The following is a 17,750-nucleotide window of genomic DNA, read 5'->3' on the forward strand; positions in this document are numbered from 1 at the left end:
CTTAGCTTTACTCAATAGTGACATGAAAGAAAACCAATATAACAAATATGGAAATTGTACAAAATATAAAGCATGAAAATGTGAAATACAATCTGTTATTATTAAACAAAAAAATGTAGACCTGTTAGTTTCTGCAACTTCAGAAAATGAAACCATGTAAGAATCACACAATAAAAACACATAGATTTCCATATGTTTATGGCAAATAAATTAAACAATCAGTATAAAGACAAACATAGCTTAAAAATAATACTCTTTGTACAGAGTGAGGTAGTGTAATGACTTTTTTGTACAGTTAAAAATATTTGACAATAAGATTTTTGATATTGGTTGACCAAGAATTGTTTTTTTTTTTGTATATCATTAGGTATACAAATATTTGACAATAATATGTTTGATATTGGTTGACCAAGAATTGGGATTTAGCGATCATTAGGTATATAAATGTTGGTATGAGCACAGTGTATGTTATATCATAACGTAGGTGGAAAGATGGGGAACAGTTTTTTTGTTTTTGTTTTGTACTCTTTACATAGGTAGGGTTTATTCCAGTCATCCACCTTACTTACAGTTTCTCCTCTAGGTTAACAAAAATGATGTAATAAGCACATACACTTCCTTCTGTATTACACGTTATCTATATTTGTGCCTCTAATTAACATTGTTCCATTTAGAAAATGGAAAATGTGCCAGTATGGCAAACTGCTATCTTGACCATTCGTACCTATTTTTCGCTCATTTTATCTTTTTAAATAACCCTATTCTGGTGTTCCTCATTTTCACTCAATTTTAATGAGTTTTTGACTGATGCACTCTGATGTTCTGATGGACGGTAGGAAAGAGTGCTCATCTTTGTATTGAGACTTGCATGGGACCTTACTTTGGGAGGTATATATTTTAAAAGTTGCAGGAAATGTTTTCTGAAATTCTTTCCAAAACATCCGTACAAGAATGGGTTCAGGCAGCTGTTAAAGAAAGCAATACATATGCTGATGGGCATCCCTGTGTCCACTATGTCTACAATTTCACATTTTTCAATAACTTTTAACTGAATCAAAATATCCAAAAACGTTAGAACTTGATGGGGAATCCAGCAAAAAAAGAAGACAAGGACAATTACTACAATCATCTTAAAAATATCGTCATTTCTGTCCTTGCATTTATGGGCTTGGAAAGTCCCCTTTAATGCTTTGCAAATTAATACGTAGTTTGTTAAAATTGTTAAAAATGGAATAAGGAACCCTAAAATATTTTTGGCTATACCAATACCAACCAGAAGTGAGCTATTATCATCTTGATATACCAGAGCACAGACTGTTGCATTTGCTTCTTTGATAAAGAACACATTTCTATATATTATGGTGGGGAAACTAGCTACAAATGCAAGCAGCCATATGGCAATACAAGTTAACCTGGCGATCATCATTGTACGCCGAACACGGGATCTCATTGGATGCACAATGGCCAAATACCGATCAATACTGAGACATGTAAGCAAAAAGACAGTTGTGTATAGATTCATTGTAGTGGCAGTTGAAACCACCTTGCACAAGAAGGTGCCGAAAGGCCAATTGTAATGCATGGCTGTGTAGGCTGCCCACAATGGTAATGTGATCACAAAACATAAATCTGCTAACGCTAAATTCATCAAAAAGATACTGGCCACGGTCTTCATTTTCATGTAACAATAAATCACAATTATAACAAAGCTATTGCCAAATACTCCAACGATAAAAATCAGGCTGTAAACAATTGGAACCACAATAAAAATAGAGCTGTGTCTTCCTGCTTTGGAGCAATTAACTGGAATAGTTTCATGACCTCCACTTAGCTCTGACGATGTGTTGAACAGCATCTTGCCAATTTCTTAGCTTAGATTCATTTGCTGTAATGTCTTTACCTGTAAAATATAGAAGTAAAGGATTTGCATTGATCATAGATTTATAAACTCACAAACAAAGCAACATGAAGAGCACAGGATGTTCATCTTTAATCTATACAGACAGTATCTCCTATTTGTTTACTTATTTATTTATTTTGCAGCAAAATATCTAAGAGAAGAGAAGATTTTTCATCGCCATCATTGCAACATACAAGAAGGACACCAATGTACCACTCAATTTATATGTACTGATATCTTATATATACACACACACCACTGCATTAAGAGGACCTCACACTTAACGTGGCTTTATATATTTTTTTCTTTGTTTTCCCCTCCTTATGCCCCTTGAATCTTAATTATTATACTTCTCCCTAGCCGTTGTTCATTAGCTTTTCTTTCTGGCACTATATATCACTATGCGGGTGCTGCCATTTTGTTATCCTTTGTCCATGGTGTTTGCAGTTTGACCATCTGTGGGATTGTTTTGTCTGATGGATTGTGGGTAGATTAGCTTATCAATAGAAAAGGAACTGTGCTTATGCTGTGCCCATTGCCAAAGATTGCATTTGAAAACAAATCCTGTAGAGTGACAGTGTTGCTTCAAAAATATTTTGTTTCCACAATCTCCAATTTTTGATTTCAGACAACCACCCAAACAAAAACAGGGCACCACCCACAATTGCACCAAATGCCAGTACTCATGAGCAGTACGCGCCAACATTTTAATGACAGCAATTAAATAACTACAAACCAGGACTGTAATGGTCACTAATCTCAGGTAACACTATATGCACCAGTGCTGCTTTAATATGTAAAATCCTCACCTTAACCCCTACAGTATCCAAACACAATGCACTAAACAAGGGCTCGGCAACCTTTGGCACTCAAGATGTTGTGGACTACATTTCCCCTGGTTCTTTGCACTCATTATGACTACAAGAACATACACCTGAACAAAACAATAAACACCTACACTACACTGACATGGATACTGACTGTATTGCTCAGTTATGCCTTTATGTAATACTTATTTTATCAAAGTGAACATTCCTGTCAGTGTTGTTGGCAATAAAAAGGTGAATCCAAAGTGAATTTGAAACATAAGGCCGAAAAAGCCAAAATGGAAGCATAGCTGACTTTGAGAACATTTCCAGTTCATCTATATTTGTATGCAATTTCAAATTCACTTTGAATTAGTTTTGAATTCCTGACAATATTCACTTTTTTGAATAACCTTATTAATATGAGTATACACTACACCAGACATAGGCAATCTTTGGCACTGCAGATGTTTTGGACTACACCTCCCATGATGCTTTGCCAGCATTATTGGTGAAAGTTGTATAACACTGAAGTATCATGGGAGAATAATGACATTTAGAAGCTACTTGTCCTTCAGTTAATATACATATTAACCCAAATATTGGCATAAACCTATGATTTGCATATTTTTTTTTATATTCTTTATTTTTGGTGTGCAGCAGAAACAAACATTGCTTGATCATGACATATAGGTAAGTTACAGTATAAGTGATTACAGGCTTCAAGTATAAACACAGTATGTCAAAAGAAACTGCACATATTTTTTGGTTGAAAATGTATAACATGAGTTAGTTGCTGCTCCAGCATTTACATACATGCTATTTTACCATGTCGAGATGGCCAAGCGTTGTACCTCGCTTTGGTAAGGTCTGAGACATGGCTTGCTAAGGTCTTGCGTTATTATAAGCTACAGTAATAGGTTAATTAAGGCATAGTTAAGTACAAGCTGTTAGTACCACTGGGAGACCAGGCCCTGCTGCAGAAATGATTGGTGCACTTTCGCTAAATAAAATAAGGTGAAACATTTTAAATTGATAATAATGTAAACTTATGTGGCTGGCAGAGGCCTAGCAGAAGCCCACTGGCTGAGCTGAGTTAAACTGAGGGCACAACATTTGGTAGGTGTCTAACATTTTACATCTGTGTCATGTTATTATAGTAAATACATCAGGCCACAGTTCTATGCTGACAGGTGGCTGGCAGGGGTATAAGCTTTAAGGACAGAACTGCAGCTTTGCAGTGGGAGATAAGATGGTCACCTCAGGGGCCCTTGCGGCCGAGTTCTAGTCCGGTTGGTGAGATCAGTTTGTCAGTGGTGCTGGATCTCGCCTGTGTAGTCTCCAAAGTGTGCAGGTTTAGTTCAGCGGGGCATATAGGCAAAACAGCCATGTGAGGCTCTGCTCTGCCTGTGTCCTCTGTGTGCCTCTCGATCTTGTTTACAGGGTGGTCTAGAGGCAAGCTAGTGGATGGAGTATACCAGCAGGTAGCAGATTTCAGTCGATAATGGCTCGGAGTTCCTGAGGGTAAGATGGTTGGAGGTAAGGCAGACTCTGTGGTAGAAAGTTACCCCCTTCAGCTGCCGATGTGTTGAACCAGGGTGCCCGGTCTGCTGCCGGTCGCTGGGTGCTGGGCAGGTTCTCTGCTGTGTTCCTGCTGCCTATGAGGATCCAACAGGGGTTTGGGCGATTGCTCGTTTGCTTCTCCCTGTGCCGGTAAGCTCCCCAGTGCAGCGGTGGTTGCGTGCAGCTGATGCCTGTGTGTGATGTTTCGTTTCCCTGCCCGGAGGAGGGAGGAAATACCGGGACCCCGCGGGAAGCCTCTGAGGGTGGCTTTAGTGAAGGTGGGTGGCTTGTTGGGGTTCGAGGGTGCCTGCAGGTGGATGACTGCAGTAGGGATCTGTGCTGCTGGTGTTTACGATCCGCTCGCTGTACTGCCGCTGCGGGGAAGTAGTCTGTGCAGGCTCTGGTCTCAACACCATCCCACATGGCCTCCGCCATCTTGGCATCAGTGCCTGTAGTGCTGAACTTGGCGGACTTGTTGTTTTGCGGGTCTCGAGGGTGGGGACCGGGATTACCCCCCGGTCCATGGGGGGGGGGTATGGGGCCGGTTCCCCGCGGGTCTGACTGAGCGCTGAACGGCAGGCAGCAAGGTGGTGGCCGTCCGCCCCGCTCACCGCCGGAGTAGGCCTCGGTAGTGTCATTGAGGGATCTTCCTCTAGGGGACTGAAGCCTGTGCGGCCAGCCTCACCCTAGATCCAGGGCTTTCTGCCCGCTGAGGGTTTTGTGCCAGGAATTATGATTTTTTAAGCCTGTTTAGGCTCGGGCTGCTTGAGCTGGTCTCGCTGTCGACCATCCAGCTCGGCGGTCCGGCCCCGCCCCCGATTTGCATATTTTAAATGGTGTTTTTTTGGATCTGTGATAACGCAGATTGGGATTTTATTCTTTATTTTTGCTTTATTTTTCTTATATTTGTCTTAAAAAGTTGCCAAATATTTTTCTGGAAAAAAATAAATAAATTATTGTTTCTTCATTCACTATTAAATCAGAAAATAGAATCATATATAAAGAAAAAAAAAACAAGATTCATTAACATTAAATGACTGACCCAATTTCAAGATAATTCTATCCTTGAATATATTATGGTGACTTATGCCCTCCATAGACTGTGCAGTTGGCATTAGAGATCTTAGCTCTTTATCTTATCAGTGTTCGGTTGGGAGGACTAAATATAGCAATGCAGAGAGCTAGAAGGCCTTTCCTTTCCAGATTTCAACATGGGAAAAATCAAGCTTTAAAACAGCTGGGTAAACTTGGTTCTAACTCAAATGAGAGTGAAGAACCTCTGTGTATTTTCAATAAAGTATGCAAAGAGACATAGCATAAAATATGATTGTAACGTTCTATAAACTGGTGACGTCCAAGTTTGCTTGTGTACTGATAAGAGGTACAGAAAATATTAATGAAGATAATGCTTAATTTTTACTTTTATTCATCAGTGTCACTATTAGTTAGACATTGACCTCACAGCTAATTTGCTGATGTTGCGGTCAGTTGCACTTCAATATAATGAAGATATAAGCCAAGAACACTAAAGGAACACGTATTCCTGACACTATAGTATTGGTATGGCTGTTAGTCTGTGCAGTGTGCAGCTGGCTCCGCCTGTCTCTGCTACCGTGGCCGTCAGTTTTGAGGATCTCAACCAATTCAGTGCCATATTCAATGTATATATATATAAAATACACAAGATCCAGCACACTCACTCATCCACTAAACAGCAACTTCAAAGCAGTTTTAATATTATTATTATTATTTAATGTACCCCATCTTTGGCAGGTCCTACTCTAACAGCCTAATGTCTGCTCTTATGAGATAAACCCACTTACTTAGGGAAAGAATTCCATCTGTGGCTCTCTGCAGTAATGGCTAAATAGGGCCCTGGGATGAGGAACCTGTGACAGGGAGGGGTGCAAAACCAAGGAGTTGACTAGACTCCCAAATATATATATATATATATATATATATATGAAACCAGGGGGCTGCACTCACCTGAACATGCATAAATGGGTTGCTGCTGGGGGCCAATTTATACAATACACAAGATCCAGCGCACTCACTTATCCACTAAACAGCAACTTCAATGTTGACAGATGTTATTATTTTTTTTAAAAAAACACCTAATCTAGGCAAAAATAGTTCGGGTTTAGTTACATTATAGGATCATAGATTGCATAAGCCTGCCACAATGTCAATGTACCCCATCTTTGGCAGGTCATACTCTAACAGCCTAATGTCTGCTCTTATGAGATTAACCCACTTACTTGGGGGGGTGGGCTTTCATCTGGGGCTTTCTGCAGCACAATGGTAAACTTACTTGGGGGGGAGGGGGTGGGCGGGGGGAGGGCTTTCATCTGGGGCTTTCTGCAGCACAATGGTAAATATGATCTGGAATGAGGCACCTGTGACAAGGAAGGGTGCAACACTGAAACACCAAGATGGGGTACACTGACGTTGTGGCAGGTCTTGAAAAAAGTCCATGTCGGACTAAAACTGTTCCTTCGCACAAATAAAGGATATATTGCACAAGACCACAAGCCCACTGAGTGCATTTCTCTGGTACGTGTATATATATATATATATATATATATATTTAAAAAAAACGAAAATTAGTTCAGTATTTTCGTTGTCGGTGATATTGAATGAAACAGAAAGAAATACACTTACAATTTTCTGGCGCTCAAATGCAGCTCCAGATATAATTGCTTGGACAATACCAGCGAATATTCCTTCAATATCACCGGCAATGAAAATACTGCAATTTTGTTGTGTTCTTATCATTTCATATCATCCTGTACCCTGTACTCAATTGGATTTGAGGACATTAATGAAGGCGCTGCTTACCTATATCCCCCTTTTCACAAACTATACATATGATGATATGTGAAATAATATACAGTGTACAACTGTGAAGGATTTACTTTTGCTTAACAAAGAGCGATACCTCCAGAAGGTACCACAAAGAGGCTGGTAGAGTCTACCCCACAATGAAAAAAAAAGAAACATAAAATAAGAATTTAGGAAGATAGTGGTAAGCAAAACAGAAAGTAAAAAAAAGATAAAGAAAAAAACAATCATCGATCAGAGCTATAACAAAACCACAATGCTCATAATATGAGAACACAAGGTGGCATGCTAAAGCACTATGTCAGTGAGAAAGTCCCATGCTCAGCACTGACTTCAGCAGATGCTTAATTGCCTACCAGTGTGGACGCAGCTGAACACCATGAGGCAATCGGGTAAGCTTTGCTATGCAAGCCCGTAAGTTTGAGTGCCTGGGTGTCATCAGGAACATTCTCCTCAGTCTACGTCAGGCCCAAGCTGTGGTCATAGCCAGCTTCTCTTACCTTGTCCTCTATGGAAATCTGTGAGATAAGGAGGCACACTGCCCCTGCAGAGCAGATTCTTGCTGATGATGGTGGTTAATTTTAAGAGTCCCAGCGCTAGTGCATAATCGTATACTCTATAATGCTGTCAGCAGAGAAGAGATAGGTGCTTCCTGCCCCGTCACCATGTTGGGGCCTTTTTTACTCCCAAAACAACTGACTTCTTCTACGGGCTAGGCTGACGAGGCAAGTGGCCCCTCGACTGCTGTGAGGTAGCTTAATGTGTCCTACAATGCAACTTCTGCCAGAAGTTTATGTCACGTGGTACGTGGTGTCCTCCATGCTGGATGCATTGCTATATTTTCTGTCATGAATTGTGGCATCACCATAGGTTTTTGCTAGGGCAGTGTAGCCTCCCAAGATTAGACCAGGATCACCCCCACTAGCCCAAAGAGGGGGAAGCAGGGCACTTGCTTGGCGGTGACGGATTCTTTCAGATCAGGAGATCGACTGCCTTTCCCACTCCATGCACAATAGGCAGCATGTGCTATGGCAGAGCAAGTGAGCTGCCAAGAAGTCAACCAACTGCCGATTAGTATGTCAAGTAGGTCAGGGATCAAAAACTTTCCTGGGATTATCTTGGTTCGAGATGAGAAGATAGCAGAGAGTTGTTTCTAACAAGATAATGGAGGAGTTTATTCAAGATGCGTTCTTCCTCCATGACAGTCAGGCCCCTCCCCATGTGTTGAAAATTATGATAAAAAAGTACAAATTTTAAAAAAAATATTGCAGGACATATGGAATAACTATGTGAAAAATAATGATAAAATAGTAGAAAAATATTTGGCTACAGAAAATTATTTGATGTGGGAAATGAAGAAATACCAGAGAAAATGCAGTTTCTTCCATGTAAGAAATAAAAATTATTAAAGAAAAAAAAGTGACATGAACATATGGAAAAAGAGCATAATAAATAAAAAGGAAAGAGACAGCGCTAGATAACTATTAGGCAACAACCTTAAAAAAGGGGATCCCTCAAACCCTTTGAAACAAGATAAATAAAAACAATAAAAAAGGCTGCGCACACGAAATAAAGTCCAATTAAAAGTAAAGAAAGTCCAACAGTTTTTTCTTACAAGTGTCCTTTGATAGATGAGGTCTTCTACTATTGTAGTGGTTCCACTTATTATGAAAGATAAAAAGAGAAAGAGAGACGGCCAATGGTGTAGTATGTAAAATTCAAATATAGACGTAAAAAATAATAGTATAAAACTCACATTTACCAGAGCTAATGTCCAGCTCTGGAATGAAGCACGTACAGCGGTTTAATCCCCGCTTATGGGATATAAAGCAGGTTCCTCTCCGTGAATGGTGTCCAATTCTCGGGCTAAAAGAAAACAGCCAATAGTGCTCACTGTATGGCAATATTGATAAAATAATAAAAGAATGTACTGACAGAGCGAGAGCAGACCCACTGCTCTATGATGGCAGCTTGGGTGGATTAATCCCCACCTAAGGATTTCTTTTAAGTCTTTTAAGTGGAATAACCATTTGAAAAAGTCCTTTTGTGACAAAACGCGTTATGGATATTTAAAAATTGTGTTTTTTATATATTAAAGTATTTTTGGTCATTTGCTTGTGCCAATTATCTTTTTTTATAGACACATAACCTTTCTTTTTTACCCTGGCTTTTTATTGTTATTTTATTTATTTTTTATTGGTTTTATAAGAAACCTTGAAAATTCCTGGAAGTTTCTTGTACTTAAAAGAAATCCTTAGGTGGGGATTAATCCACCCAAGCTGTCATCATAGAGCAGTGGGTCTGCTCTCGCTTTGTAAGTACATTCTTTTATTATTTTATCAATATTGCCATACAGTGAGCACTATTGGCTGTTTTCTTTTATCCCGAGAATTGGACACCATTCACGGAGAGGAACCTGCTTTATATCCCATAAGCGGGGATTAAACCGCTGTACGGGCTTCATTCCAGAGCTGGACATTAGCTCTGGTAAATGTGAGTTTTATACTATTATTTTTTACGTCTATATTTGAATTTTACATACTACACCATTGGCCGTCTCTCTTTCTCTTTTTATCTTTCATAATAAGTGGAACCACTACAATAGTAGAAGACCTCATCTATCAAAGGACACTTGTAAGAAAAAACTGTTGGACTTTCTTTACTTTTAATTGGACTTTATTTCGTGTGCGCAGCCTTTTTTATTGTTTTTATTTATATGGAAAAAGAGGTCTCAAAGAAGGAAAAGATTTGGAAGAAATGGTTACAAAACTAAATAAGGGAGAAACAGAGATTTAAGCAGCAAACAGAAATGTAAAACAAAAAGCAGCAAAACAAATATGAAATGATTAGTACAGTAGATGTTTGCTAATAGCATCATTGGTAATCTAAAAGGCTTTCAATCATTTGATTTGCTCAATTTAAGAGCAGAGTAAATGATTTACTGATTTCTCCTTTACAGCAAATTTTAAAAGCTACCAAGGGGCATGACAGCATAGAACACATTACTAATCGGTCAATTAAACTTTATGTGAATCCAGATGACTCAAGGCTAAAATATCCAGTTTACTACTTAAAAAACTACAATTTCCATTTCAGCAAATAAAGTAAAAGGAGTAAACAAGCAGAGAGTCTTTGACCCCTACATATTCTATTTGGATCCATTCATGCACAGTACCAGGAAGATCATTCATCTTATCTACTATGTACATTTAAAATAAAACAATGCAGTTGCCATGAAACATGCAGCATATTTCAGATATGATGTTGGCAAGCTAGCACTGTTTGTGATGGGAATCTGAATACACAAAATGTCAACATTTAATAGAATAGTATGCACTAATAAAGCAGTAGAACATCAGCCACAAAGAAAATCATGTTAAAATGAAACAAAAAATAAATTAAAAAAAAGCTGAGATACGTGCCAGGAGGTCCCAGCCTATGTCCTCTCACCCATCAAGTAAGAGGCTTTAGGGATTGGATGTGTGTTACTTTATCCATGTACATGCATATGTTGTCCTCCTCCTAGCCCCTGAGTAAAATCTCCTTTCCTTTTATCCTACAGTTCTACTGTGTTATTTTTCTGCATATACTTGTTATCCATGTAAATGAATAGAGTTTGCTATAGGCAGCAGTCCACTAATTTCTTCAGTTAGTATGCACACTTCTCCTGAATTTACTCCACATCGTTTAAGTCCATCTCTATCTTCTACAAGTACTACACGTAGCTCACTCACTACTACCACCACCCAATTACAATAGTAACTTCAGTGCCAGGCTAGTGTTGCAACATCTTCCCCTGCAATCAATGAAAATCCACCTGTATCTTCAGCAGGCAAAGGATAATGTATTCTGCTGATGTATTCTGCTGAGGCAGAGTTTGGGATCACTTTGATTGCCTCCAAGAAGGCAATTTGCAAAGTGCAAGGAAGTGAATGGTGGAAGAGTGGTGGGTTATCTCACTAGTCTATCACTGAGGGAATAAACAAAAAAAGAAAGTACTAGGTGAGGCAGCAGGCCGGTTTGTTTGTGACTCAGGTTAATTTCGCCTTGGAGTTCGGGAATTTGACTGAGAATTCTAGTTGTCAATTGCTCTCTCATATCTCCCTTTCACTTTTTCTATTTCAAATCCTACTTTTTTTCTAATTAAAATTGCTCCTGCTGTTGCTGCTTCCTTGTCGTGTCGCTAGTTTTAATGTTTAGTAGATATGCCCCCACCTGCCAAATGGTATTGTGGCAATATATGGGTCTTATTGACCTGCATACAATGTGTATTTACTAATTTATTTCTTTGTTTTACTAGTTTCATGTGTTGACAGACTAGCTGGCACTGGCTAGCTGCCACATAATTAACCCTTTCCCTGCTAGTGCTGTCAGTGGGCAAATTGCAAGTGAATGATAATTTGTGAGTCCAGTACTGTAAATTGGTTGAGATGAATTTCCAAATATCAGAGATTTCTGCATTTGAACCAACGTTACAGAATTGGTTGGGGCGACCAAATTCGGAATGCATTTGTTTTTTTAAATTTGAGAATTGCCAATGCAGTCAGAAGTCGGTTGGAAGGATAATGGCCGATTATCGTATTTTTCGCTCCGTAAGACGCACTTTTTTCCTCCTCAAAAGTAAGGGGATATGTCTGTGCGTCTTATGGAGCGAATGTATACTGAGATCGAGCGGCATGGAGGAGGGAAGGCTGCAGAGAGCCGATACCAAGCCCCTGCCGAGCAGAGAGTGCTGGGAGGAAGTGGCTATCTGTTACTTCCTCCTAGCTTACTGACTGCACAGACTGGGAGGACTGAAGGCACGCTGAGAGAGGAGGAGGGAGGAGAAAGAGCTTTGCAGGCAGACTCCTATCCCATCAGCCTCAGTCAGCTCCCTGCAGCAAAAGGTATGGAAACAGGGGGTGGTTAATTATATGTCAACTGCAATTTGTGTGTCAGTGTGTATGTTTAGGTATGTGTATGTGTCAGTGTGTGTATGCCAATGTGTATGTATGTGTGTCTGTATCCGTGTGCCAGTATGTGTGTATCTGTGTAGGTATGTGTTTCTGTGTGTGTGTCAGTGTGTGTATGCCAATGTGTATCTGTGTGTGTCTGTATCTGTGTGCCAGTATGTGTGTGTAGTTGTGAGTGTCAGTGTGTGTGTGTGTAATCTGTACCAGTGTACTTAATGCCACTGTTGACTGGTGTTCACTTTACATGGTTGAAATATTATTCGGATATAGTTTATTAAATAGTTTAGTACACCATGTGATTCAGAATATTTTTTTCCTTGTTTTCCTCCTCTAAAAACTAGGTGCGTCTTATGGAGCGAAAAATACGATACATCTCTGCTCTGTTCAGGGAGAGATTTGTTGGATTCTACCTCAGTCTGTATTTCATTTAAAAAAGGCCATGCTTTTCATTACATGCTACAAGATTATTTTAATATTAATAATAATTATAATAATAAAAACCTGGTGACAGTAGCCCTTTAAATATAAAACACTTAGTGAACACTCAACAGAAAAGAAGAAAATAGTGGTTGGACATAACAAAGAAACAAAGAATGAGACGGCAGATAAGAACCATTCGGCCCATCTAGACGCCCAATTTTCAAAATACTTTCATTAGTCCCTGGTCTTATCTTATAGTTAGGATAGCCTTATGCCTATCCCATGCATGCGTAAACTTCTTTACTGTGTTAACCTCTACCACTTCAGATGGAAGGCTATTCCATGCATCCACTACCCTCTCAGTAAAGTAATACTTCCTGATATTTTTAAACCTTTGTCCCTCTAATTTAAGACTAAGTCCTCTTGTTGTTGTAGTTTTTCTTCTTTTAAATATAGTCTCTTCCTTTACTGTGTTGATTCCCTTTATGTATTTAAATGTTTCTATCATATCCCCCCTGCCTCGTCTTTCCTCCAAGCTATACATGTTAAGTATCTTTAACCTTTCCTGGTAAGTTTTATCCTGCAATCCAGGAACAGGTTTAGTAGCCCTTCACTAAACTCCCTTAAAGTATCAATATCCTTCTGGAGATATGGTCTCCAGTACTGCGTACAATACTCCAAGTGAGATTTCACCAGTGTTCTGTACAATGGCATGCACACTTCCCTCTTTCTACTGCTTATACCTCTCCCTGTACAACCAAGCATTCTGCTAGCATTTCCTGCTGCTCTATTACATTGTCTGTCTACTTTTAAGTCAACAGAAATAATTACTCCTAAATCCCTTTCCTCAGATGTTGAGGTTAGGAGTCTATCAAATATTCTGTACTCTGCCCTTGGGTTATTATGTCTAAGATGCATTATCTTGCACTTATCCACTTTAAATGTCAGTTGCCACAACTCTGACCATTTTTTTTCTAGTTTACCTATTTCATTTGCCATTTGGCTTATCCCTCCTGGAACACCAACCCTGTTACATATCTTAGTATCATCAGCAATAATACATACCTTAACATCAAGACCTTCTGCAATATCACAAATAAAAATATTAAAGAGAATATGTCCAAATACAGATCCCTGAGGTACCCCACTGATGACAAGCCCATGCTTCGAATATGCTCCATTGGCTACAACCCTCTGTTGCCCGTCACTCAGCCACTGCCTTACCCATTCTACAATATTGGAATCCAAACTTGAAGATTGCAGTTTATTGATAAGCCTTCTATGTGCAACAGTTTTAAAAGCCTTACTGAAATCTTGGTAAGCAATGTCTATTGCACCACCCTGATCAATTATTTTAGTTACCCAATCAAAAAAAATCAATAAGATTAGTTTGGCATGATCTCCCTATAGTAAACCCATGTTGTCTCTGATCTTGAAATCCATGTGATTTTAGATGTTCAACAACCCTATCCTTTAACATGGATTCTATTACTTTCCCCACTACTGAAGTAAGACTTACTGGCCTATAGTAGCCCAACTCCTCCATACTACCTTTCTTGTGAATGGGCACAACTTTCACTAACTTACAATCTTCTTGGACTATTCCTGTTAACAATGATTGGGTAAATAAACCTGTTAATGGTTTTGCTAGTACACCACTAAATTCTTTTAATAACTTTGGGTGTATTCCATCAGGTCCCATTGACTTATTTGTCTTTACTTTTGACAGTTGAAATAGAACTTCTTACTCTGTAAACTCACATGTAACAAATTACTAATTTGTCCTTTTTCCTAAGTGAGACCCCTTGCCTTCGTTTTCATCTGTAAATACTGAACAATAATATTAATTGAGGCAGTCAGCTAAACCTTTATCATCTTCTACATACCTTCTTTCTTTTGTTTTTAATCTAACTCATCCTTACTTTACTTTTCTTTTCTCATTTATGGATCTTAAAAATGTTTTGTACCCTTTTTCTTTACTGACTGTGATATTTTCTCTTCTGTGTGTGATTTGGAAACTCTTATAACTTGTTTAGCCTCTTTCTGCCTAATCTTTTAGATCTGTCTATCTTCCTCACTATGTTCTTTTTGTATAACTACTAAATGCTAACTTTTTGTTTTTTACTATTTTGGCCACATCTGCAGGGTACCACAGTGGTTTCTACGTAGCCATTTCACCGCTAACCTCTGCTAAATATTGGAGTAAAATTGTGGTTTTTTTTTGTTTTTTGGCACACAAACTTATAACAAAGAACTTCTCATGTGTATTTTGTAAAGTTGGTGTGTGCTATTCCTGTACAAAGTTTTATTTTGTGTTCAGTTAAATCTCCTGAGTAAAATTACACCCCCACTGTATGTCTTTGGCACTATTTTGTGAAGCTACAGTGCCATATATGAGACCTGTCCTTTTCAGTATTCACAGTAGAATTTTGAGACAGATTTAATGAGCCTATGCTTCCATTTGGGGTATTATAGCAGTTTGACTGTTCAAAAAACCCCCACAAAGCCCTACCATTTGTAGAAGTAGACACTCCAGGGTATCTCATAAGGTGCATATTGTCCCTTAACATGCCCCCATTTTTTCACCAATATATGCCAAAGTATGTGGTAAAAAATAATTTTGGGCATTTTTTACATACGGATTACATTTTTGCTGGGCATTTTGTATATTTCATACGTGCCACTAAGTTTAAGCCCCCCCAAATTATGCTCAGCCAAGTCTTCTGAGTAAAATTACACCCCCATTGTATGTATTTGGCTCTATTTTGTGAAGTTACAGTGCTGTAAAAGAGACGTGACAAGTTCAGGTTTTTAAGTGTGAATTTTCATGGAGGGTTTTGATGCGTCCGTGTTCCACTTTGGAGCACTTGAGCAGGCTACATATTACAACTACACCATAAAGGCATACCATTTCTCAAAGAACACATCCCAGGGTATTTCAAAAGGCATATTTTGAACCTCAGCGTTGGATAATTTTTTCCGCTAGCTTGTACCAAGTGTAGTGGTAATAAGCGTTTTTTCTGCCTTTTTGACACACAAAGTGAGTTTGCACAGTATATTTTGCAAACCTTATGTGTACTACGACTGTATAACACTTCATATGTTGCTCAGCTATGTCGTCTGAGTACAGCAATACCCCCGTATGTACCTTTGCCAGGTATATGTGGATGTTGAAGGGGCACAATTGAGACACAGCCATTCAGTTTTTTTCTAACTTTGAAGTTTTACGCTGTGTCCATATTCCATTTTGGAGTAGTTTAGATGGTTGCTTATTGAAACTTCCCCACAAACACATACTATTTATTAAAGAATACACCCTGGGGTAATTCAAAAGGCATATTTTGAACCTTAGCGTGGGATAATTTTTTCTCTAGTTTGTTCCAGGTGTAGCAGTAATGAGCGTTTTAAAATGTATTTTTTTACTTTTTAAAACTTTTTTAACTTTTTAAAACTAGTTTTTAAACTTTTGTTTTGCCTATTATTTTTTTTAAACTTTTCTAAACTTTCTCAAAACTTTTTTTTTTTACAGATTTAACATTTTTCTAAGCTTTTTTTTTTTACTGTTAACCCCGAATTAGCAGTAAGCAGCACTAACAGTAAATTTCCCATTTTCCCATAACTCCCACCCACCCCAGCTAGCAAAATATATAATTATAAAATATTTAAATTAATTAATTAAATAAATTGAACCCCTGAGGGTTAAAAAATAAATAAAAGTTAATCCTCAGGGGTTAAAAAAAATTAGATCACAGTATAATACTGTGATCTATATTTTGATCACTGTAGGCAGTGATCGACTGGCAGGGAAGGGGTTAATTTTTATTTGGACTGGTTAAAGAGGGGTGTCTTTTTTATTTTTTATTTAAACTTTAATTTTTAACTTTTTAAAGCTTATTTTAAAACTTTTTTAACGTTAACCCCTAGTTAGCCTAACACCAAATCCCCCTATTCCCCACTAACTTCCACCCACCCAAGATAGCTAAATATATAATTTTAAAATATTTAAATTAATTAATAAAATAAATTTAACCCCCGAGGGTTAAAAAAATAAATAAAAAAAATTAACCTTCCGGGGTTAAAAAAAAAAATCAGATGACAGTAAAATGTAATCCCTGCCAATTGATCACTGTAGTCAGTGATCAATTGGCAGGGAAGCGGTTAATTTTTTAATAAAAGGGGTAAAGGTGGGTGGGATTTTAAATTAACTTTATTTTTTTTTCTAACAGGGACAAGATCAGTGATGATCCGTCTCCCTGCACTTCACTGTGAACCCGGAAGTGCAGGGAGGCGGAAGGTGAGTATATGGAGCACATGTGCTGGGCGAGCACCGGTGATGGGGCAGCGAGATCGGGTGCTCCCGGTCTGCCTCTAATACAGAGGCAGTCCGGAGCACCATTAACCCGATCTGGGGTTAATTTTATCGCATGACGGCCGAGGTCCGTCACCCGTCGTTAAGGGTATCCCCAGGATGACGGACCTTGTCCGTCACCTGTCCTGAAGGGGTTAAGGACTGACAAAATAGACCTTATTCGCACAGCTAGGCTACCCAACCCCACAATTTGCCTCTTTCCAGTATCAAGGTCAAGATTTGCCCCTGTAATTTTTTTTTTTTTTTTTACATTATTCCATCATAGTTTATTGGGACAGTAAATATGACTTTGTTATAGTTCATGATTTTTTTAAGGAGGTGAACAATGCATAATGGAAAATAATGTTATGAAGTTCGAGACCCCATTATAAATCACAATACCAATGGTCAAATGGTTTATAAATGTGTCCATAAACCTCCATAAATATTAAAGGCTTTTAATAATATTTTATATATGTAATTTGTTTATTATTATGGCCTAATATAGAGCTAGAGTTAGCATTTCTTTAACCCCTTAAGGACACATGACATGTGTGACATGTCATGATTCCCTTTTATTCTAGAAGTTTGGTCCTTAAGGGGTTAAAATACCTAGCAAGGGTCTGTGAAAAAAAGCAAAAAGAACAAACAAACAAACACAGTATAACCATAACATTTATTCATTTCACATTTTATCAGTTTTTTTAAAGACTGATAACAATCATCAACATACTAAATATTTTTTTACAATCTTGCTAATTTTAATATGTTTCATTTCTCACTTATTGAAAGCATGGTTTCTAATAAAGCCACTGGGCTATAATTAAAATGAAATACTGATTCAAATCCTCAGACACCGACAAAAAAACAACTTTGCCCACAATAATCAGTGTCACACATGTAAGATGACAAAATCCAGG

General features: G+C 38.3%; 1 protein-coding gene across 1 annotated transcript in view; it reads right to left on the minus strand.

Moving 5' to 3' along the window:
• Window positions 1-509: 509 nt before the first annotated feature.
• The window catches only part of AGTR1 (angiotensin II receptor type 1), an 82,978-nt gene continuing 65,737 nt past the window's right edge, over window positions 510-17,750 (minus strand). Inside the window, exon 3 of the mRNA XM_063442478.1 lies at window positions 510-1,900. Coding sequence (XP_063298548.1) covers window positions 749-1,855 — 1,107 coding nt within the window. The 5' untranslated portion in view covers window positions 1,856-1,900 and the 3' untranslated portion in view covers window positions 510-748. The remainder of the gene's footprint in view (window positions 1,901-17,750) is intronic.

This window comes from Pelobates fuscus, chromosome 2 (assembly GCF_036172605.1).
Source record: "Pelobates fuscus isolate aPelFus1 chromosome 2, aPelFus1.pri, whole genome shotgun sequence".
In the NCBI taxonomy this organism is placed as follows: Eukaryota; Metazoa; Chordata; class Amphibia; order Anura; family Pelobatidae; genus Pelobates; species Pelobates fuscus.